General features: G+C 40.1%; 1 protein-coding gene across 2 annotated transcripts in view; it reads left to right on the forward strand.

Annotated features, from left to right (window-relative positions):
- The first annotated feature begins 1,378 nt into the window (after window positions 1-1,378).
- FERMT1 (FERM domain containing kindlin 1) overlaps window positions 1,379-23,660 on the forward strand; it is a 59,992-nt gene continuing 37,710 nt past the window's right edge. For both annotated transcript variants that reach the window (XM_007469123.1, XM_007469124.1), the window contains exons 1-4: window positions 1,379-1,541; window positions 3,405-3,638; window positions 13,982-14,128; window positions 23,426-23,639. In XM_007469123.1, coding sequence (XP_007469185.1) covers window positions 1,391-1,541; window positions 3,405-3,638; window positions 13,982-14,128; window positions 23,426-23,639 — 746 coding nt within the window. In that variant the 5' untranslated portion in view covers window positions 1,379-1,390. The remainder of the gene's footprint in view (window positions 1,542-3,404; window positions 3,639-13,981; window positions 14,129-23,425; window positions 23,640-23,660) is intronic.

A 23,660-nucleotide genomic window follows, 5' to 3' on the forward strand; every position in this document is an offset into this window, starting at 1 on the left:
GGTTCTCAGGGTTCATGTGCACTTTCCATTAGAGAAGCCCTTTCCTGGGCCGTTTGCATGCGCAGATGTTTCTCAAAAACAGGCCTTATGAAAACATAGATTTCTCATAAGCTGTCTTTACCTGGCAAAATGAAAAACATTTGTTATCACTTAAATGACTGATTTTTATTTTAAATCTTAAGTTAGCCAAGAGAGGTAGTATCATTTGCTTTCTATTTAAGAGAGAGCTGACATTTTTAAGTTCTGCCAATTTGGGATCCCAGTTTTCCTATTACCCCCACAACACTCAGTTCTGATACTGCTTAGCTTCTTTCATCATAGTTCCTCCAACGAGGAGAACACTATGGGTTTGAAGTTCTCACCCCTAACTGTACTTTGAAGAGTGGGTTTGTATGTCTGTCACTCCTGTTTTAAATCTGTTGCTAAAGGTGTGCCCAAAAACTTAATCAATGCAGTTGTTTATCAACCTCTATATGATATAAAACAGTTATTCAAGTAAATCAAATATGTGGCAATAACTAATGACCTGCATCTCTATGTGCTTAAGATAAAACTACCTTATATTACTAAAAAAGAAACGATTTTGCTCTATTTTTATTTTTTGAATTTTCATACCAGAAGATGTCATCAGGAGGAATGTAATAATACATATGTATATACATTAGAGATAAATTTTTTTTAATATTTATTTAACTGGTTGTGCTGGGTCTTAGTTGTAGCAGACAGGCTCCTTAGTTGTGGCTCAAGGGCTCCTTAGTTACAGCTTGCTGGCTCCTTAGTTGTAGCATACAAACTCATTGTGCCTTGCATGTGAGATCTAGTTCCCTGACCAGGGATCGACCCCTGGCCCCCTGCATTGAGAGCAGAGTCTTAACCACTGCACCACCAGGGAAGTACCAAGATAAAGATTTTAATTTCCTTTTTTTAAATCAGTTCTATTGAGGTATAATTTGCATACAACAAAATACATCAAAGTGTACATTTAAATTCAATGCATTTTATTGTATACAAATTATACTTCAATAAAGTTGATTTTTTTAAGTGTCAAGGATTGCCATGATTTGTTACCTATTGCTAAAATAGTTCAGAGGAGGTCAAGAAAAGTCAGTAGAGAGGGATGGATGCACTGGGCAGGCACAGAAAATAGCCAGGTGGACCTGGGAGGGTGGAAAAGTGAAGTACATAAATTTAGAAGGCCTGAGATCATTTTTATAAGACTTTTTGTCTTTAAAGTTAAGATGCTGAATTTAATATCAGGAACCCTGTGGCATTTTTGAAGAGGGGGCTAAAATGGGGGGAAAAAGTTTTGCTCTGTAAGCTCTGCTTGGCGAGTCCCAGTCTCCTTCTGATCTATCTGCCTTTTTACGCAAAGACACCTGCATTTGCCACAATGCTCTCACCCAGTGACTTTGCATCTGCTTCTTGGGAGCTCGTGATCCAAGTTGACCATCCAAATGAAGAGGAGCAGAAGGATGTCACACTGAGAGTGTCTGGAGACCTGCACATTGGGGGAGTGATGCTCAAGTTAGTGGAACAGATCAGTAAGTTGCTGCTTCTTTATGGTTTCTCTATATTTGAAACCCTCTCTGTTGCATCACCATTAAATGGCTGAACTGGATTGTCTGACCATCTAAATTTTTTTGATCATCCATCTTGTAATGGTCCCTGCCTGCAAGAGGAAGAGAAATGGGAAGCCCTGAAGGAGCCCAAACCACCCCCTGACCCCCAATGTGAAAACTCGAGTCTTTGGTGGCAAACGAAATCTCCCCAGTAGGTGTAAAAACCTATTTGCACAAGAACGGGACCCCTTCCATGGTGACTTTAGACCACACCTGGGGCCTTAGATTATTGTGTGATTCTCTGTTAATGCTTGATTGCTCTGAGATGCAGGTGGCCTGGTGCCAATATGTCTTTTAACATTGTCCACCATTTGCTACTCACCCTGTTTAAAAAAAGGAAAGAAGTCTTCAGGGTCAGAGTCTTCACATCACGAGTCAACATGAGGTACCTAGAATTTAATAATGTTCTATTTTCTTTGTATTTATTTTTTGTCTTCTACTTAAGACCACAGATGTTAGCTTATCATTTACACTAGTGATATAAAGTATTTTTAAGTAAGCTTTCATTGGAGTACCACATACGTACAGAAAAGTGCACTTATTATAAGTGTACAGTTCAGTGAATTTTCACAAAGTCATATAACCACCACCCGGATCAAGAAAGAGAACATTACCTGTTCCCCCACCCAAGTGCTGCACCTAACCCCTCCCAGCCACTGCCCCACCAAGGATAACCACTATCCTGAATTCTTACTCCATAGGAATAATTTTACTTGTTTGCAAACTGTATGTAAGTGGAATTATACAGGATAATATACTCTTAGGCATCTGCTTTCTTTCCTGCCACATTATGTCTGTGAGATTTAACCATGCTATTGCATATAGTTTGGGTTCATTGATTCTCACTGCAGTATAATATTCCATTGTATGACTATGCCACAATTTATCCATTTACCTGTTGATAGATATTTGGATTGTTTCCATTTGGGGGCTTTTACAGATAGTACCTGTCTTTTGGTCTATATAGTACACGCATTTCTAATGGGTATATAGCTCAGAGAAAAATTACTGAATAGGACTTTCCAAAATAGTTATAGCATTTATACTTCTAATAGCACTGAGAGAAACATTTTCTAATTTAAATAGAGAGAAAGAAAGAGGGACAAACTATTTTTTAAGTAAATAAAAGTACCGGTGGCTCTTAATTTAGCAAAATAAAAGATTGAATATTGACTCTAACATTGGCAAAGGGGAAAGATTCAACCTAGATGCCAAGGGGCATTGAAGAAGGGGAAGAATTCAGTGTTGATGCTACCATTAAGAGAGAAAATATTCAGCTCTGATTTCAGTGTAAACACTTTAGAAACTGGAAATATGATGGAGCTAATAACAGATGGACATTCCTGAGAAGAGTGAAATGTCAGCTTCCCAGTACTTCTGTGTGGAATTTGATTGGGAGCTGTTGATATTCCCTTGTGGAAAGATTCATTTCTATTAGAGAAATAATCTTGATTAAACAGAGGTGATGCTCCTGGCCTTCCCAGAAGGGACCATGGCACCAAGGGACTTGGGAGAAGATAACTTTAGTATTTCATCAGGAACAAAAATTGTATGTTTCTCTTCCTTCCATAGTATTTAAATATAAAGAAGGTAAGGTTCAGTCTGTCTTCTACCTGCCCCGCCTTAGGGACTTTGACAAGAAGCCAAGAATGATGAAACCTTGGGTTGTAAGAGGAGGTGGGAGCTGAAGACCAGCGTTGGCTTCAGTTTTGCACACAAGGGACTTGACTCTGGGGTGCAAGTGCTCACTCTCACTTTACTGCACTGTGTTCTCCGTTCTTGCAGACATAGCCCAGGACTGGTCAGACTTTGCCCTTTGGTGGGAACAGAAGCACTGCTGGCTTCTGAAAACACACTGGACCCTGGACAAATGTGGGGTCCAGGCAGATGCAAAGCTTCTCTTCACCCCTCAGCATAAAATGCTTCGCCTCCACCTGCCCAACGTGAAGACAGTGCGACTGCGAGTCAGCTTCTCGGCCGTGGTCTTCAGAGCGGTCAGCGACATCTGCAGAGCCCTGAGTGAGTTTCCGCAGGCGCCTGCACCCTCTGGACTCTCAGCAGAGGACAGGAAAATACGTGCACTTCTGTCCATAAGCAGTTGGCTTTACAGAACATGTGCTTTATTAGGAGCATACTTTTCGAGCCCAGTTCTGGAGACTTTAGCCATTTAAGTGAAGTTAAACCAAACAGAAAATTATTGGAATAAATCAGATTCACTTCCACAAAGCTTAAAACTATTTCAAAGAGATTTGTAAACAGAAGAGACAACCCCATTAAGATTCCCCCCCCAAAACTCATTTCTCTAAGCCATACTGAAATCATCATTATATTTAAGACAAAAAAAGAGTTCCATTAAATTATTATCACCATAGAGCCAATGTGTCTTTATTGTTTTTGAGATAATGGTGATGCAATGTCTTAACTGCTTCCCTAACATTTGGCTCCAGTAAATAACTCTGTCCGCAAACATCATTTGTGGAGTTTATTTTAAGCAGGAAAGTACACTTAATTATGGATCAGAAACTTTAACAGCCATTAGAGACAACACTGTCCAAACCATTTCTTCTTCCTGGGACTTCCATAATAGGAGCAAACCCTGGGTCAGGAAGGTGTTCTAATTTTATATTTTTTGAAAGTGTGTAGGTATATTCTTAAGTTCCAAGGCAAAGATTTAGTATTTGAACACAGTATATACAGTAAGTGAGTGAGTGATCTATCTCCCCATTAAACTGTAAACTGCTCACTCATTCCTTCAACAAATATATACGTACTGGTTTGGCAGGCACTAGGATGAGTGCTAGGGATGGGTTAAGCAAAAAAATAGACCAAAATCTCTGCCCTCCTTGAGCTTACATTGTAGCATACAGAGACAGAAAATAAATCATGTAAAAAATAAGATGTTAAAAGGAGATAAGTAGTGGAGAAAAAAAGGAAAAAGTGTATAGTGTACACAGGATTGAGAGTGCCGGTGTTGGGTAGTGCAGGCTGGTATAGTATTAAATAAGGTGAAGACACAACCATTTCTTGAACATGTCTGTGTTCCTAACACCTAGGAGAATACCTGGCACACATCAACTGCTTAGTAACTGGTGGTTTGTTTGTTTGTTTGTATGTTTGTTTTTTAACATCTTTATTGGAGTATAATTGCTTTAAAATGGTGGGTTAGTTTCTGCTTTATAACTAAGTGAATCAGATATACATATACATATGTTCCCATATCTCTTCCCTCTTGCATCTCCCTCCCTCCCACCCTCCCTATCCCACCCCTCTAGGTGGTCACAAACCACCTAGCTGATCTCCCTGTGCTATGCAACTGCTTCCCACTAGCTATCTATTTTATGTTTGGTAGTATATATATGTCCATGCCACTCTCTTACTTTGTCACAGCTTACCCTTCCCCCTCGCCATATCCTCAAGTCCATGCTGTGGTAGGTCTGTGTCTTTATTCCCATCTTACCACTAGGTACTTCATGACCTTTCTTTTTTCTTTTTTTTTTCCTTAGATTCCATGTAAATGTGTTAGCATACGGTATTTGTTTTTCTCTTTCTGACTTACTTCACACTGTATGACACTCTAGCTCCATCCATCTCACTACAAATAACTCAATTTCGTTTCTTTTTATGGCTGAGTAATATTCCATTGTATATATGTGCCACATCTTCTTTATCCATTCATCTGTTGAGGGACACTTAGGTTGTTTCCATGTCCTGGCTATTGTAAATAGAGCTGCAATGAACATTTTGGTACATGACTCTTTTGGAATTATGGTTTTCTCAGGGTATATGCCCAGTAGTGGGATTGCTGGGTCATATGGAACTTCTATGTGTAGTTTTTTAAGGAACCTCCACACTGTTCTCCATAGTGGCTGTATCAATTTATATTCCCACCAACAGTGCAAGAGTGTTCCCTTTTCTCCAAACCCTCTCCAACATTGATTGTTTCCAGATTTTTTGATGATGGCCATTCTAATCGGTGTGAAATGATATCTCATTGTAGTTTTCATTTGCATTTCTCTAATGATTAATGATGTTGAGCATTCTTTCATGTGTTTGTGTGCAGTCTGTATATCTTCTTTGGAGAAATGTCTATTTAGGTCTTCTGCCCATTTATGGATTGGGTTGTTTGTATTTTTGTTACTGAGTTGCATGAGCTGCTTGTAAATTTTGGAGATTAATCCTTTGTCAGTTGCTTCATTTGCAAATATTTTCTCTGATTCTGAGGCTTGTCTTTTGGTCTTATTTATGGTTTCCTTTGCTGTGCAAAAGCGTTGAAGTTTCATTAGGTCCCATTTGTTTATTTTTGTTTTTATTTCCATTTCTCTAGGAGGTGGGTCAAAAAGGATCTTGCTGTCATAGAGCATTCTGCCCATGTTTTCCTCTAAGAGTTTGATAGTTTCTGGCCTTACATTTAGGTCTTTAATCCATTTTGAGTTTATTTTTGTGTATGGTGTCAGGGAGTCTTCTAATTTCATACTTTTACATGTATCTGTCCAGTTTAAAAGACAGAGGCTGTCTTTTCTCCACTGTATATTCTTGCCTCCTTTATCAAAGATAAGGTGACCATATGTACATGGGTTTACTCTGGGCTTTCTATCCTGTTCCATTGATCTATATTTCTGTTTTTGTGCCAGTACCATACTGTCTTGATTACTGTAGCTTTGTAGTATAGCCTGAAGTCAGGAAGCCTGATTCCTCCAGCTCCGTTTTTTGTTCTCAAGATTGCTTTGGCTATTCAGGGTCTTTTGTGTTACCATACAAATTGTGAAATTTTTTGCTCTAGTTCTGTGAAAAATGCCAGTGGTAGTTTTATAGGGATTGCATTGAATATGTAGATTCCTTTGGGTAGTAGAGTCATTTTCACAATGTTGATTCTTCCAATCCAAGAACATGGTATATCTCTCATTCTATTTGTATCATCTTTAATTTCTTTCATCAGTGTCTTATAATTTTCTGCATACAGGTCTTTTGTCTACTTAGGTAGGTTTATTCCTAGATATTTTATTCTTTTTGTTGCAGTGGTAAATGGGAGTGTTTTCTTAATTTCACTTTCAGATTTTTCATCATTGGTGTATAAGAATGCCAGAGATTTCTGTGCATTTTGTATCCTGCTACTTTACCAATTCATTGATTAGCTCTAGTAGTTTTCTGGTAGCATATTTAGGATTCTCTATGTAGAGTATCATGTCATTTGCAAACAGTGACAGCTTTACTTCTTCTTTTCCAATTTGGATTCCTTTTATTTCTTTTTCTTCTCTGATTGCTGTGGCTAAAACTTCCAAAACTATGTTGAATAAGAGTGGTGAGAGTGGGCAACCTTGTCTTGTTCCTGATCTTAGTGGAAATGGTTTCAGTTTTTCACCATTGAGGACAATGTTGGCTGTGGGTTTGTCATATATGGCCTTTATTATGTTGAGGAAAGTTCCCTCTATGCCTACTTTCTGCAGGGCTTTTATCATAAATGGGTGTGGAATTTTGTCGAAAGCTTTCTCTGCATCTATTGAGATGATCATATGGTTTTTCTCCGTCAATTTGTTAATATGGTGTATCACGTTGATTGATTTGCATATATTGAAGAATCCTTGCATTCCTGGAATAAACCCCATTTAATTATGGTGTATGATCCTTTTAATGTGCTGTTGGAATCTGTTTACTAGTGTTTTGTTGAGGATTTTTGCATCTATGTTCATCAGTGTTATTGGCCTGTAGTTTTCTTTCTTTGTGACATCTTTTTCTGGTTTCAGTATCAGGGTGATGGTGGCCTCGTAGAATGAGTTTGGCAGTGTTCCTCCCTCTGCTATATTTTGGAAGAGTTTGAGAAGGATAGATGTTAGCTCTCCTCTAAATGTTTCATAGAATTCACTTGTGAAGACATCTGGTCCTGGGTTTTTGTTTGTTGGAAGATTTTTAATCACAGTTTCAATTTCAGTGCTTGTGATTGGTCTGTTTATATTTTCTATTTCTTCCTGGTTCAGTCTTGGAAGGTTGTGCTTTTCTAAGAATTTGTCCACTTCTTCCAGGTTGTCCATTTTATTGGCATATATTTGATTGTAGTAATGTTTCATGTCTTTTGTATTTCTGCAGTGACAGTTGTTACTTCTCCTTTTTCATTTCTAATTCTATTGATTTGAGTCTTCTCCCTTTTTTTCTTGATGAGTCTGGTTAATGGTTTATCAATTTTGTTTATCTTCTCAGAGAACCAGCTTTTAGTTTTATTGATCTTTGCTCTCATTTCCTTCATTTCTTTTTCATTTATTTCTGATCTGATCTTTATGATTTCTTTCCTTCTGCTAACTTTGGGTTTTTTTGGTTCTTCTTTCTCTAATTGCTTTAGGTACAAGTTTAGGTTGTTTATTTGAGGTGTTTCCTGTTTCTTAAGGTAGGATTGTATTGCTATAAACTTCTCTCTTAGAACTGCTTTTGCTGCATCCATAGGTTTTCGGTTGTCGTGTCTCCATTGTCATTTGTTTCTAGGTATCTTTTTATTTCCTCTTGGTTTTCTTCTGTGATCACTTCGTTATTAAGTAGTGTATTGTTTAGCCTCCATGTGTTTTTATTTTTTACAGATCTTTTCATGTAATTGATATCTACTTTCATAGCATTGTAATCGGAAAAGATAACTGATATGATTTCAATTTTCTTAAATTTACCCAGGCTGGATTTGTGACCCAAGCTATGATCTATCCTGGAGAATGATCCATGAGCACTTGAGAAAAATGTGTATTCTGTTGTTTTTGGATGGAATGTCCTATAAATATCAATGAAGTCCATCTGGTTTAATGTATCATTTAAAGCTTGTGTTTCCTTATTTATTTTCATTTTGGATGATCTGTCCATTGGTGAAATTGGGGTGTTAAAGTCCCCTACTATGATCGTGTTACTGTCGATTTCCCCTTTTATGGCTGTTAGCATTTTCCTTATGTATTGAGGTGCTCCTATGTTGGGTGCACAAATATTTACAATTGTTATATCTTCTTCTTGGATCGATCCCTTGATCATTATGTACTGTCATTATTTGTCTCTTGTAATAGTCTTTGTTTTAAAGTCTATTTTGTCTGATATGAGAATTGCTACTCCAGCTTTCTTTTGATTTCCATTTGCATGGAATATCTTTTTCCATCCCCTCACTTTAAGTCTGTATGTGTCCCTAGGTCTAAAGTGGGTCTCTTGTAGACAGCATATATATGGGTCTTGTTTTTGTTTCCATTCAGCCAGTCTGTGTCTTTCGGTGGGAACATTTAATCCATTTACTTTTAAGGTAATTATCGATATGTTGGTTCCTGTCCCATTTTCTTAATTGTTTTGGGTTTGTTATTGTAGGTCTTTTCCTTCTCTTGTGTTTCTTGCCTAGAGAAGTTCCTTTAGCATTTATTGTAAAGCTGGTTTGTTGGTGCTGAACTCTCTCAGCTTTTTCTTGTCTGTAAAACTTTTAATTTCTCCATCAAATCTGAATGAGATCCTTGCTGGGTAATCTTGGTTGTAGGTTTTTCTCCTTCATCACTTTAAATATGCCCTGTCACTCCCTCCTGGCTTGCAGAGTTTCTGCAAAAGATCAGCTGTTAACCTTATGGGGATTCCCTTGTGTGTTATTTGTTGTTTTTCCCTTGCTGCTTTTAATATATATTCTTTGTAGTTAATTTTTGATAGTTTGATTAATGTGTGTCTTGGTGTGTTTCTCCTTGGATTTATCCTGTGTGGGACTCTCTGTGCTTCCTGGACTTCATTAACTATTTCCTTTCCCATATTAGGGAAGTTTTCAACTATAATCTCTTCAAATATTTTCTCAGTCCCTTTATTTTTTCTCTTCTTCTTCTGGGAACCCTATGATTCGAATGTTGGTGCGTTTAATGTTGTCTCAGAGGTCTCTGAGACTGTCCTCAGTTCTTTCATTCTTTTTTCTTTATTCTGCTCAGAAGTAGGTATTTCCAGTATTTTATCTTCCAGGTCACTTATCCGTTCTTCTGCCTAAGTTAATCTGCTATTGATCCCTTCTAGAGTATTTTAAATTTCATTTATTGTGTTGTTCATTGTTGCTGCTTTCCTCTTTAGTTCTTCTAGATCCTTGTTAAATGTTTCTTGCATTTTCTCTGTTCTATTTCCAAGATTTTGGATCATCTTTACTATGATTATTCTGAATTCTTTTTCAGGTAGACTGCCTATTTCCTCTTTATTTGTTAGGTCTGGTGGGTTTTATCTTGCTCCTTCATCTGCTGTGTGATTTTCTGTCTTCTCATTTTGCTTATCTTACTGGGTTTGGGGTTTCCTTTTTGCAGGCTGCACGTTCGTAGTTCCCATTGTTTTTGACGTCTGTCCCCAGTAGCTAAGGTTGGTTCAGTGGGTTGTGTAGGCTTCCTGGTGTAGGGGACTAGTGCCTGTGTTCTGGTGGATGAGGCTGGACCTCGTCTTTCTGGTGGGCAGGTCCACGTCTGGGGGTGTGTTTTGGGGTGTCTGTGGCCTTATTATGATTTTAGACAGCCTCTCTGCTAATGGGTGCGGTTGTGTTCCTGTCTTGCTAGTTGTTTGGCATAGGGTGTCCAGCACTGTTGCTTGCTGGTCGTTGAGTGAAACTGGGTCTTGTTGTTGAGATGGAGAGCTCTGGGAGATTTTCACTGTTTGATACTTCATGGAGCTGGGAGGTCTCTTGTTGGCCAGTGTCCTGAAGTTGGCTCTCCCACCTCAGAGGCACAATGCTGATTCCTGGCTGGGGCACCAAGAGCCTTTCATCCACATGGCTCAGAATAAAAGGGAGAAAAACTGTGCTTCCCTGGTGGTGCAGTAGTTGAGAGTCTGCCTGCCAATGCAGGGGACATGGGTTCATGCCCCTGTCCGGGAAGACCCCACATGCCACAGAGCAGCTGGGTCTGTGAGCCATGGCTGCTGAGCCTGCAGGTCCGGAGCCTGTGCTCCACAACGGGAGAGGCCAAAACAATGAGAGGCACGTGTACTGCAAAAAAAATAAAAAATAAATGAAAGGAGAAAAAGAATAAAGAAAGAGAAAAAGAAAGAGGATAAAATAAAGTAAGATAAAATAAAATAATTAAAATAAAAAATAATTATTAAGAAAAAAAAATTTTTAAGTGAAAAAAAAAACAGACGGACAGAAACGTAGGACAAATGGTGAAAGTAAAGCTTTACAGACAAAATCTCACACAGAAGCATACACATACACACTCACAAAAAGAGTAAAAGGAGAAAAAATAATATATCTTGCTCTCAACATCCACCTCAATTTGGGATGATTCATTGTCTATTCAGGTATTCCACAGATGCAGGGTACATCAAGTTGTTTTTGGAGATTTAATCCTCTGCTCCTGAGGCTGCTGGGAGAGATTTCCCTTTCTCTTCTTTGTTCGCACAGCTTCCGGGGTTCAGCTTTGGATTTGGCCCCGCCTCTGTGTGTAGGTCGCCTGAGGGCGTCTGTTCTTCGCTCTGACAGGACGGGGTAAAGGAGCAGCTGATTCGGGGGCTCTGGCTCACTCAGGCCGGGAGTAGGGAGGGGTATGGACGTAGGTTGAGCCTGCCGCGGCAGAGGCCAGCGTGATTTTGCACGAGCCTGAGGCGCACTGTGCGTTCTCCCAGGGAAGTTGTCCCTGGATCACGGGATCCTGGCAGTGGCAGGCCACACAGGCTCCCGGGAGGGGAGGTGTGGATAGTGACCTGTGCTTGCTCACAAGGCTTCTTGGTGGCGGCAGCAGCAGCCTTAGCGTCCCATGCCCGTCTCTGGGGTCCGCGCTCTTAGCCGCGGTTCACGCCCGTTTCTGGAGCTCCTTTAAGCAGCACTATTAATCCCCTCTCTTCGTGCACCAGGAAACAAAGAGGCAAGAAAAAGTCTCTTGCCTCTTTGGCAGGTCCAGACTTTTTCCCGGACTCCCTCCCGGCTAGCAGTGGTGCACTATCCCCTTCAGGCTGTGTTCACGCCGCCAACTCCAGTCCTCTCCCTGGGATCCAACCGAAGCCAGAGACTCAGCTCCCAGCCCCCGCCTGTCCCGGTGGATGAGCAGACAAGCCTCTCAGGCTGGTGAGTGCTGGTAGGCACCAGCCCTCTGTGCGGGAATCTCTCTGCTTTGTCCTGGGCAGCCCTATTGCTGCGTTCCCCTCTGCGGCTCCGAAGCTTCCCCCCTCCGCCACCCTCAGTCTCCGCCCGTGAAGGGGCTTCCTAGTTTGTGGAAACTTTTCCTTCTTTGCAGCTCCCTCCTACTGGTGCAGGTCCCATCCCTATTCTTTTGTCTCTGTTTTTTCTTTTTTCTTTTGCCCTACCCAGGTAAGTGGGGAGTTTCTTGCCTTTTGGGAGGTCTGAGGTCTTCTGCCAGCGTTCAGTGGGTGTTCTATAGGAGCAGTTCCATGTGTAGATGTATTTCTGATGTATCTGTGGGGAGGAAGGTGATCTCTGCGTCTTACTCTTCTGCCATCTTCCTCAACTCCAGTAACTGGTTGTTGACTGAGCAAATGAATGGAAGCTTCCATTACAAAACATAAGTTCCAGAATTGTCCCTGATGCATGGTGAGCAAATGACAAGCACAGGGCACCTTGCTTTCAGTAAGATTCTAATGAAAATTTGAAAACAGAGTAAATGAGTAAATAAAATTCTACATTTCACACACCACAGTGGACTGGAAGCACACATTGTAGCTGGGGCCGAAAACTTGGAAGTTTTGAAATAAACAGAAACATTCATACATTCTTTTCTTTTCCAGATTACACCTTCATGGTAGTTCTAAAGGACTCAACTTGGCATTTCTAATAAACCCTTTTTTTTTTTCTTTTTGACCATGCCACATGGCTTGCGGGATCTCAGTTCCCCAACCAGAGATTGAATGCAGTCCACAGCAGTGAAAGGGCTGAGTCCTAACCACTGGACCACCAGGGAATTCCCTAATAATCACTTTTTATATGTGACCAATTGAAACTAAATCAGATTTAGCAATAGGATGATTTTTTTTCCCTCGAAGAAAAGACAAGACACAAATCTTGGGCTTGGAGATATCAGCGTTTTGTTTTGTTTTGTTTGTTTGTAAAGCTTCCACTGGAAATTTTGATTCATTTCCAGGTTTTGTGTATAAATTATGCATTTGGAATGGTCACAGGTGTGTGTTGCAACCCGACAGTCAGGCTTGGTTGCTGGGAGGGAACCGAGCCCAGTTGCCAGCCTCAGCCTCAGCACCAAGCAGTGTTTGAACTAAGAGGTAGGAGGACCTATGGAATCAGTGCATTTACCTCCAGGAAAGCTGCCCATAAACTCTAACATCCACATTCCTTGGCTTTTACCTAGGATCATAGCAGCACAGTGTTTATAAAGTTATCAGTTCTGATTAGAAATGGCAGTTATAAGTATATTTGATTAATGGAGGAAAATGGGGACTATCTTCTTAGTTTGAGTACTCCAGAAGCAGACCTGAGATAAGAATTCAAGTACAAATATTATTTATTTGGAAGGTGATGCCAGAAAACACTGGCTGGGAGTGGTAAACTGAGACTGGGAAGAGAAGGCCACTAGTGAGCAAGTATCACTGATCAAGTCACACTTTGGGCAACTGGGGACCTCTGGGAGGCAGTGTGGACATGTCTTGGAGCTGTGCCACCCAAGGGGCAAGGGAGCTGGGGTGTTAATACACCATTCTTATCAGTCATTTAGTCCTCAAGGGCTGTTCTTGGGGAGCGTTAATTCTCTGAACTTATGTGGCCTGTTGCATCTGTATCTGAGCAGTGTGGACTCTGGCATCCAGAGCAAGCCCTTGGGTAGAGAGACACATCCTAGCTGCCATTGGAAGGGGGTCAGAGCACACTGAAATGGTGATGGCCAAGGGGTGGACAGGGCACCTACCATGTCTGCCTCGGGGATGAAAGTAGCTGTTGGGCAGAGAAAGGCTCTGAAGACTGCTGGTCCATAAAGAAAAAAGATGGGGTCTCTGGTTGTTGCCTAAAAACCTAAAAACAGAAAAGGAAGGAAGGGAGGGAGGAAGGAAAGAAGCAAGGAGGGAGGAGAAAATGTAGTCAATAGATGACACAAGCATAGTGAAATGCTGAGAGCAGTTTAAGCAGAGTGACGATCACAGGAAGGAGCCACTATACTATTCCCTTCACATTGGATATGTTTGAAATATTTTCACAGTAGATTAAAAAACAAACTAGAAATTTTCCTAGACTGAATCTCCCTCCACTATCTGACCCCCACACACACCCATTTGGGGAGTCACTTATCCCCTTCAATTTCTTCAAAAGGAATGCAATTTAGTTCTATTTATCTCTCAGGAATTTCCTGAGAAATGGTTTCAGATGCCCAACATGACTCTTGAGTCTTAGAAGGAATTTTCTTTTTACTTTCTGCATGTCTTATTTCTTTTTTATATTTTTTTTTATTTTTTAGATATTAGAAGAGCAGAAGAAGTTTCCTTGTTAAAGCCTTCTGGTGAATATTTTAAAAAGAAGAAAAGAAAAGAAAAAAATAATAAGGAGCCCATAACTGAAGATATTTTAAGCGTGGAGTGTTCTCCAACAAATTCAGGTCCGCCAGGTAAGATTTATGATAGGTGTTTTGTTGTTTTAATTCATTATTAAATCCAAGCATTTCTTAAATTCTTAAGTCCCAAGACCTCTCCTCCCCTCTGGTCACCTTTCTATTCTCCCCCAAACAAAGAAGGACTAAAATTGAAGATTCCAGTGATGAGGATAGAATATGCAACTAATTTTAGAACTAACAGAAATTTTTTGACAAGTTATGTTGTATGGCTCATTATTTTAATTTTATGTATTAGGTCATGGTAGAATGTAAAACTTTAGTAGGATTGGCCATGAATTTGTGGGATAAAGGAAATTTGTTAGATCACTCAGATATACTTCTCTTCCTGATCCTACCTTCATATGACTCTTTCCTGAACTCAATTTAAATTTTGAGTTGGGCGTGTAACAGGAGGGGCAGTAAAAGTTCTGTAAAGGCATCATCCTTTTATTTTTACAGTCGTACATCAGAGCTATTGCAGACCACAGCAATAAAGAAAGTCACACGAATTTTTTTTGTTTCCCAGCTCATATAAAAGTTTACACTCTAGGGCTTCCCTGGTGGTACAGTGGTTGAGAGTCCGCCTGCTGATGCAGGGGACACGGGTTTGTGCCCCAGTCTGGGAAGATCCCACATGCCGCGGAGCAGCTGGGCCCGTAAGCCATGGCCGCTGAGCCTGCGCGTCCAGAGCCTCTGCTCCACAGTGCAACAGGCCACAACAGCGAGAGGCCCGTGTATGCAAAAAAAAAAAAAAGATAAAAGTTTACACTGTAGTGTTACTATTAAGTGTGCAATAGCATTATGTCTTTAAAAATATATACATACCTTAATTAAAAAATACTTTATTTCTAAAAATGCTAACATAATCTGAGCCTTCAGCAAGTCATAGCAGTAACATCAAAGATCACTGATCACTGACCCCCATGGCAAATATAATAATAATGGAAAAGTTTAAAATATTAGGAGAATTACCAAAATGTGACACAGAGACACGAAGTGAGCAAATGCCATTGGAAAAATGGCGCCAATAGACTTGCTCAACACACAGTTGCCACAAACCTTCAATTTCTAAAAAAAAACAAAAAACAGTATCTGTGAAGCACAATAAAATAAGATATACCTATATATAAGAATTAATCTCGGTCGGAGGAAGATGGCAGAAGAGTAAGACGCGGAGATCACCTTCCTCCCCACAGATACACCAGAAATACATCTACACGTGGAACAACTCCTACAGAACACCTACTGAATGCTGGCAGAAGACCTCAGACCTCCCAAAAGGCAAGAAACTCCCCACTTACCTGGGTAGGGCAAAAGAATAAAGAAAAAACAGAGACAAAAGAATAGGGATGCGACCTGCACCAGTGGGAGGGAGCTGTGAAGGAGGAAAGGTTTCCACACACGAGGAAGCCCCTTCGCGGGCGGAGACTGTGGATGGCGGAGGGGGGAAGCTTCGGAGCCGCGGAGGAGAGCACAGCAACAGGGGGGTTGAGGGCAAAGTGGAGAGATTCCCACACAGAGGATCGGTGCCGACCAGCACTCACCAGCCCGAGAAGTTTGTCTGCTCACCCGCCGGGGTGGGCGAGGCTGGGAGATGAGGCTCAGGCTTTGGTTGGAGTGCAGGGAGAGGACTGGGGTTTACGGTGTGAACACAGCCTGCAGGGGGTTAGTAGTGCACCACTGCTAGCCGGGAGGGAGTCCGGGAAAAGTCTGGACCTGCCAAAGAGTCAAGAGACTTTTTCTTCCCTCTTTGTTTCCTGGTGTGCGAGGAGGGGGGATTAAGCGCACTGCTTAAAGGAGCTCCAGAGACGGGTGCGAGCTGTGGCTAACAGCGCAGACCCCAGAAACAGGCATGAGACGCTAAGGCTGCTGCCACAGCCACCAAGAAGCCTCTGTGAGTGCACAGGTCACTATTAACACCTCCCTTCTGGAGAACCTGTGCAGCCCGCCACTGCCAGGGTCCCAGGATCCAGGGACAACTTCCCTGGGAGAACACATGGCGCGCCTCAGGCTGGTGCAACGTCCCACCCTCCTCTGCCACTGCAGGCTCGCCCCGCATCGTACCCCTCCCTCTCTCTGGCCTGAGTGATTCAGAAGCCCCAAGTCAGCTGCTTCTTTAACCTCGTCTTGTCTGAGTGAAGAACAGACACCCTTCAGTGACCTACGTGCAGAGGCAGGGCCAAATCCAAAGCTGAGCCCCGGGAGCTGTGTGAACAAAGAAGAGAAAGGGAAATGTCTCCCAGCAGCCTCAGGAGTAGCGGATTAAATCTCCACAATCAGCTTGATGTACCCTGCATCTGTGGAATACAAGAATAGACACCAAATCATCCCAAATTGAGGTGGACTTTGAGAGCCAGATTTATTATTTTTTCCACTTTTCCTCTATTTGCGACTGTGTATGTGTATTCTTCTGTGTAAGATTTTGTCTCCATAGCTTTGCTTTCACCATATGTCCTAGGGTTCTATACATCCGTATTTTTGTTGTTGTTGTTCTTGTTCTTTTAGTACTTTTTAAAAAAATTTTTTTTCTTAATAATTATTTTTTATTTTAATAGCTTTTTTTTTTTTTTTTTTCTCTCACTGTTGTGGCCTCTTCCGTTGCGGAGCACAGGCTCCGGATGCACAGGCTCAGCTGCCACAGCTCAGGGGTCCAGCCGCTCCACGGCATGTGGGTTCTTCCTGGACCGGGACATGAACCCATGTCCCCTGCGTCAGCAGGCGGACCCTCAACCACTGTGCCACCAAGGAAGGCCTTATTTTATTTTATCTTACTCTATTTAATTTTACTATCTTTCTTTCTTTCTTTCTTTCTTTCTTTCTTTCTTTCTTTCTTTCTTTCTTTCTTTTTCTTTCTTTCTTTCTTTCTTTTTCTTTCTTTCTTTCTTTCTTTCTTTTTCTTTCTTTCTTTCTTTTTCTTTCTTTCTTTCTTTCTTTCTTTCTTTTTCTTTCTTTCTTTCTTTTCCCTCATTCCTTCCTTCCTTCCCTCCTCCCTCCCTCCCTCCTTTCTTTCCTTCTTGCCTTCTTCCTTTCTTTTCTTCTTTCTTTCTCTTTCCCCTTCCTTCCTTCCTTCCTTTTTCTTTCTTTCTTTCTTTCTTTCTTTCTTTCTTTCTTTCTTTCTTTCTTTCTTTCTTCCTTTCTAATTTTTTGCCCTTTTATTCTAAGCCATGTGGATGAAAGGCTCTTGATGCTACAGCCAGGAGTCAGTGCTGTGCCTCTGAGGTGGACAGCCAACTTCAGGACACTGGTCAACAAGAGACCTCCCAGCTCCACATAATATCAAAAGGCAAAAATCTCCCAGAGAGCTCCATCTCAACACCAGCACCCAGCTTCACTCAACAACCAGCAAGCTACAGTGCTGGACACCCTATGCCAAGCAACTAGCAAAACAGGAACACAACCCCACCCATTAGCAGAGAGGCTGCCAAAAATCATAATAAGTCCACAGACACCACAAAACACACCCCCAGATGTGGACCAGCCCACCAGAGAGACAAGATCCAGCCTCATCCACCAGAACACAGGCACTAGTCCCCTCCACCAGGAAGCCTACACAACCCACTGAACCAACCTTAGCCACTGGAGACAGACATCAAAAACAACGGGAGCTACGAACTTGCAGCCTGCAAAAAGGTGAACCCAATCACAGTAAGATAAGCAAAATGAGAAGACAGAAAATCACACAGCAGATGAAGGAGCAAGATAAAAATGCACCAGACCTAACAAATGAAGAGGAAATAGGCAGTCTACCTGAAAAAGAGTTCAGAATAATGATAGTAAAGATGATCCAAAATCTTGGAAATAGAATGGACAAAATGCAAGAAGCAGTTAACAAGGACCTAGAAGAAATAAAGATGAAACAGACAATGATGAAACAACACAAAAATGAAATTAAAAATACTCTAGATGGGATCAATAGCAGAATAACTGAGGCAGAAGAATGGATAAGTGACCTGGAAGATAAAAGAGTGAAAATAACTACTGCAGAGCCGAATAAAGCAAAGAGAATGAAAATAACTGAGAACATTCTCAGAGATCTCTGGGACAACATTAAATGCACCAACATTCGAATTATAGGGGTTCCAGAAAAAGAAGAGAAAAAGAAAGGGACTGAGAAAATATTTGAAGAGATTATAGTTGAAAACTTCCCTAATATGGGAAAGGAAATAGTTAATCAAGTCCAGGAAGCACAGAGAGTCCCATACAGGATAAATTCAAGGAGAAATACGCCAAGACACATATTAATCAAACTGTCAAAAATTAAATACAAAGAAGACATATTAAAAGCAGAAAGGGAAAAGCAACAAATAACACACAAGGGAATCCCCATAAGGTTAACAGCTGATCTTTCAGCAGAAACTCTGCAAGCCAGAAGGGACTGGTAGGACATATTTAAAGTGATGAAGGAGAAAAACCTACAACGAAGATTACCCAGCAAGGATCTCATTCAGATTTGATAGAGAAATTAAAACCTTTACAGACAACCAAAAGCTAAGAGAGTTCAGTACCACCAAACCAGCTTTACACAAATGCTAAAGGAACTTCTCTAGGCAAGAAACACAAGAGAAGGAAAAGACCTACAATAACGAACCCAAAACAATTTAAAAAATGAGAATAGGAACATACATATCGATAATTACCTTAAACGTAAATAGATTAAATGCTCCGACCAAAAGACACAGACTGGCTGAATGGATAAAAAAACAAGACCCATATATATGCTGTCTACAAGAGACCCAGTTCAGACTTAGGGACACATACAGACTGAAAGTGAGGGGATGGAAAAAGATATTCCATGCAAATGGAAATCAAAAGAAAGCTGGAGTAGCAATTCTCATATCAGACAAAATATACTTTAAAGTAAAGACTATTAGAAGAGACAAAGAACACTACATAATGATCAAGGGATCTATCCACGAAGAAGATAGAGCAATTGTAAATATTTATGCACGCAACATAGGAGCACCTCAATACATAAGGCAAATACTAACAGCCATAAATGGGGAAATCGACAGTAACACTTTCATAGTAGGGGACTTTAACACCTCAATTTCACCAATGGACAGATCATCCAAAATGAAAATAAATAAGGAAACACAAGCTTTAAATGATACATTAAACAAGTTGGGCTTAATTGATATCTATATGACATTCCAACCAAAAACAACAGAATACACGTTTTTCTCAAGTGCTCTTGGATCATTCTACAGAATACATCATATCTTGGGTCATAAACCAAGCCTTGGTAAATTTAAGAAAATTGAAATCGTTTCAAGTATGTTTTCCGACCAAATGCTATGAGACTAGATATCAATTACAGGAAAGATCTGTAAAAATTACAAACACATGGAGGCTAAACAATACACTACTTAATAATGAAGTGATCACTGAAGAAATCAAAGAGGAAATAAAAAAATACCTAGAAACAAATGACAAGGGAGACACGATGAACCAAAACCTATGGGATGCAGCAAAAGAAGTTCTAAGAGGGAAGTTTATAGCAATACAGTTCTACCTTAAGAAACAGGACACATCTCGAGTAAACAACCTAACCTTGTACCTTAAGCAATTAGAGAAAGAAGAACAGAAAAACCCCAAAGTTAGCAGAAGGAAAGAAATCATAAAGATCAGATGAGAAATAAATGAAAAAGAAATGAAGGAAACAATAGCAAAGATCAATAAAACTAAAAGCTGGTTCTTTGAGAAGATAAACAAAATTGATAAACTACTGGCCAGATTCATCAAGAAAAAAAGGGAGAAGACTCAAATCAATAGAATTAGAAATAAAAAAGAAATAATAACTGACACTGAAGAAATACAAAAGATCACTAGAGATTACTACAAGCAACTCTATGCCATGAAAATGGACAACCCGCAATAAATGGACAAATTCTTAGAAATGCACAACATGCCAACACTGAATCCAGAAGAAATAGAAAATATGAACAGACCAATCATAAGCACTGAAATTGAAACTGTGATTAAAAATCTTCCAAAAAACAAAAGCCCAGGACCAGATGGCTTCACAGGCGAATTCTATCAAACATTTAGAGAAGAGCTAACACCTATCCTTCTCAAACTCTTCCAAAATATAGCAGAGGGAGGAACACTCCCAAACTCATTCTATGAGGCCACCATCACCCTGATACCAAAACCAGAAAAGGATGTCACAAAAAAAGAAAACTACAGGCCAATATCACTGATGAACATAGATGCAAAAATCCTCAACAAAATACTAGCAAACAGAATCCAATAGCACATTAAAAGGATCATACACCATGATCAAGTGGGGTTTATTCCAGGAATGCAAGGATTCTTCAATATACGCAAATCAATCAACGTGATGCACCATATTAACAAATTGAAGGAGAAAACCATATGATCATGTCAATAGATGCAGAGAAAGCTTTTGGCAAAATTCATCACCCATTTATTATAAAAACCCTGCAGAATGTAGGCACAGAGGGAACTTTTCTCAACATAATAAAGGTCATATATGACAAACCCACAGCCAACATCGTCCTCAATGGCGAAAACCTGAAAGCATTTCCACTAAGATCAGGAACAAGACAAGGTTGCCCACTCTCACCACTCTTATTCAACATAGTTTTGGAAGTTTTAGCCATAGCAATCAGAGAAGAAAAGGAAAAAAAAGGAATCCGAATCAGAAATGAAGCAGTAAAGCTGTCACTGTTTGCAAATGACATGATACTATACATAGAGAATCCTAAAGATGCTACCAGAAAACTACTAGAGCTAATCAATGAATTTGGTAAAGTAGCAGGATACAAAATTAATGCACAGAAATCTCTGGCATTCCTATGCACGAAGGATGAAAAATCTGAGAGTGAAATCAAGAAAACACTCCCATTTACCATTGCAACAATAAGAATAAAATATCTAGGAATAAACCTACCTAAGTAGACAAAAGACCTGTATGCAGAAAATTATAAGACACTGATGAAAGAAATTAAAGATGATACAAACAGATGGAGAGATATACCATGTTCTTGGATTGGAAGAATCAACATTGTGAAAATGACTCTACTACCCAAAGCAATCTATAGATTCAATGCAATCCCTATCAAACTACCACTGGCATTTTTCACAGAACTAGAACAAAAAATTTCACAATTTGTATGGAAACACAAAAGACCCCGAATAGCCAAAGCAATCTTGAGAACAAAAAATGGAGCTGGAGGAATCAGGCTGCCTGACTTCAGACTATACTACAAAGCTACAGTAATCAAGACAGTATGGTACTGGCACAAAAACAGAAAGATAGATCAATGGAATAGGATAGAAAGCCCAGAGATAAACCCATGCACATATGGTCACCTTATCTTTGATAAAGGTGGCAGGAATATACAGTGGAGAAAGGACAGCCTCTTCAATAAGTGGTGCTGGGAAAATTGGATAGGTACATGTAAAAGTATGAGATTAGATCACTCCCTAACACCATACACAAAAATAAGCTCAAAATGGATTAAAGACCTAAATGTAAGGCCAGAAACTATCAAACTCTTAGAGGAAAACATAGGCAGAACACTCTATGACATAAATCACAGCAAGATCCTTCTTGACCCATCTCCTAGAGTAATGGAGATAAAAACAAAAATAAACAAATGGGACCTAATGAAACTTCAAAGCTTTTGCACAGCAAAGGAAACCATAAACAAGACCAAAAGACAGCCCTCAGAATGGGAGAAAATATTTGCAAATGAATCAACTGACAAAGGATTAATCTCTAAAATTTACAGGCAGCTCATGCAGATCAATAACAAGATAACAAACAACTCAATCCAAAAATGGGCAGAAGACCTAAATAGACATTTCTCCAAAGAAGACACACAGATGGCCAACAAACACATGAATGAATGCTCAACATCATTAATCATTAGAGAAATGCAAATCAAAACTACAATGAGATATCATCTCACACCAGTCAGAATGGCCATCATCAAAAAATCTAGAAATAATAAATGCTGGAGAGGGCAGAGAAAAGGGAACACTCTTGCACTGCTGGTGGGAATGTGAATTGGTACAGCCACTATGGAGAACAGTATGGAGGTTCCTCAAAAAACTACACATAGAACTACCATATGACCCAGCAATCCCACTACTGGGCATATACAATGAGAGAACCATAATTCAAAAAGAGTCATGTACCAAAATGTTCATTTCAGCTCTATTTACAATAGCCAGGAGATGGAAACAACCTAAGTGTCCATCATTGGATGAATGGATAAAGAAGATGTGGCACATATATACAGTGAAATATTACTCAGCCATAAAAAGAAACGAAATCGAGTTATTTGTAGTGAGGTGGATGGACATAGAGTCTGTCATACAGAGTGAAGTAAGTCAGAAAGAGAAAGACAAATACCATATGCTAACAAATATATATGGAATTTAAGCAAAAAATGTCATGAAGAACCTAGGGGTAAGACGGGAATAAAGACATAGACCTACTAGAGAATGGACTTGAGGATATGGGGAGGGAGAAGGTTAAGCTGTGACAAAGTGAGAGAGAGGCATGGACATATATACACTACCAAACGTAAAATAGATAGCTAGTGGGAAGCAGCCGCATAGCACAGGGAGATCAGCTTGGTGCTTTGTGACCACCTGGATGGGTGGGATAAGGAGGGTGGGAGGGTGGGTGACGCAAGAAGGAGGAGATATGGGAACATATGTATATGTATAACTGATTCACTTTGTTATAAAGCAGAAACTAACACACCATTGTAAAGCAATTATACTTCAATACAGATGTAAAAAAAAAAAAAAGAATCTCTAGCTTGCTTGCAGCTCTGTGGGCTTCTTGCATAGTATATTCCAATGAAAAGAATTATTTATGCTTTCCTTATGCAAATTAGAGTCAGACGCTTTATAAACCATCAACTAGCTGGGTTCTTAAAATTCTAAATACTGGGATTTGTTTAGGGGATTTGCCAAAAAATATAGTGTATTCATGCATTCTGCGAGAGCTCCAGTCTTCTAATAGTGCCAAAACTCAAAATAGGAGAATTTTGAATTATTGAGAAGGAGATAGTCCCACATCTGTCTGGGTTGATTTTGGAAGTTTTTACAGCCTATGTGTTCCCAAGCTTCCCAGGAGCTAAATATTCAGACAGGAGTTTTACCTGTGTTTAACTTCTCTCCCCATCACTCATGACTTATCTGATTATTTTCAATGTTAACAAAAATTTAAGTTCAAAATCCATTTTACTACAAGCAATATTGGTAATTATTTTTCTAAAGATTCCTACCCCAAATCTCATATCCTACTTCATTCTCTCCTTTGCTTTGCAGTAAGTCCTGGCTTATACAGTAGAACCATGACCCCCACATATGACCCCATCAACGGAACGCCAGCATCATCCACAATGACTTGGTTCAGTGACAGCCCATTGACTGAACAAAACTGCAGTATCCTCGCATTCAGCCAGCCCCCTCAGTCACCAGAAGCTCTTGCTGACATGTACCAGCCTCGGTCTCTAGTTGACAAAGCCAAGCTTAACGCAGGGTAAGGACATGACTTTGTTTT

This window comes from Lipotes vexillifer, unplaced genomic scaffold (assembly GCF_000442215.2).
Source record: "Lipotes vexillifer unplaced genomic scaffold, Lipotes_vexillifer_v1.1 scaffold610, whole genome shotgun sequence".
NCBI classification, from domain to species: Eukaryota; Metazoa; Chordata; class Mammalia; order Artiodactyla; family Lipotidae; genus Lipotes; species Lipotes vexillifer.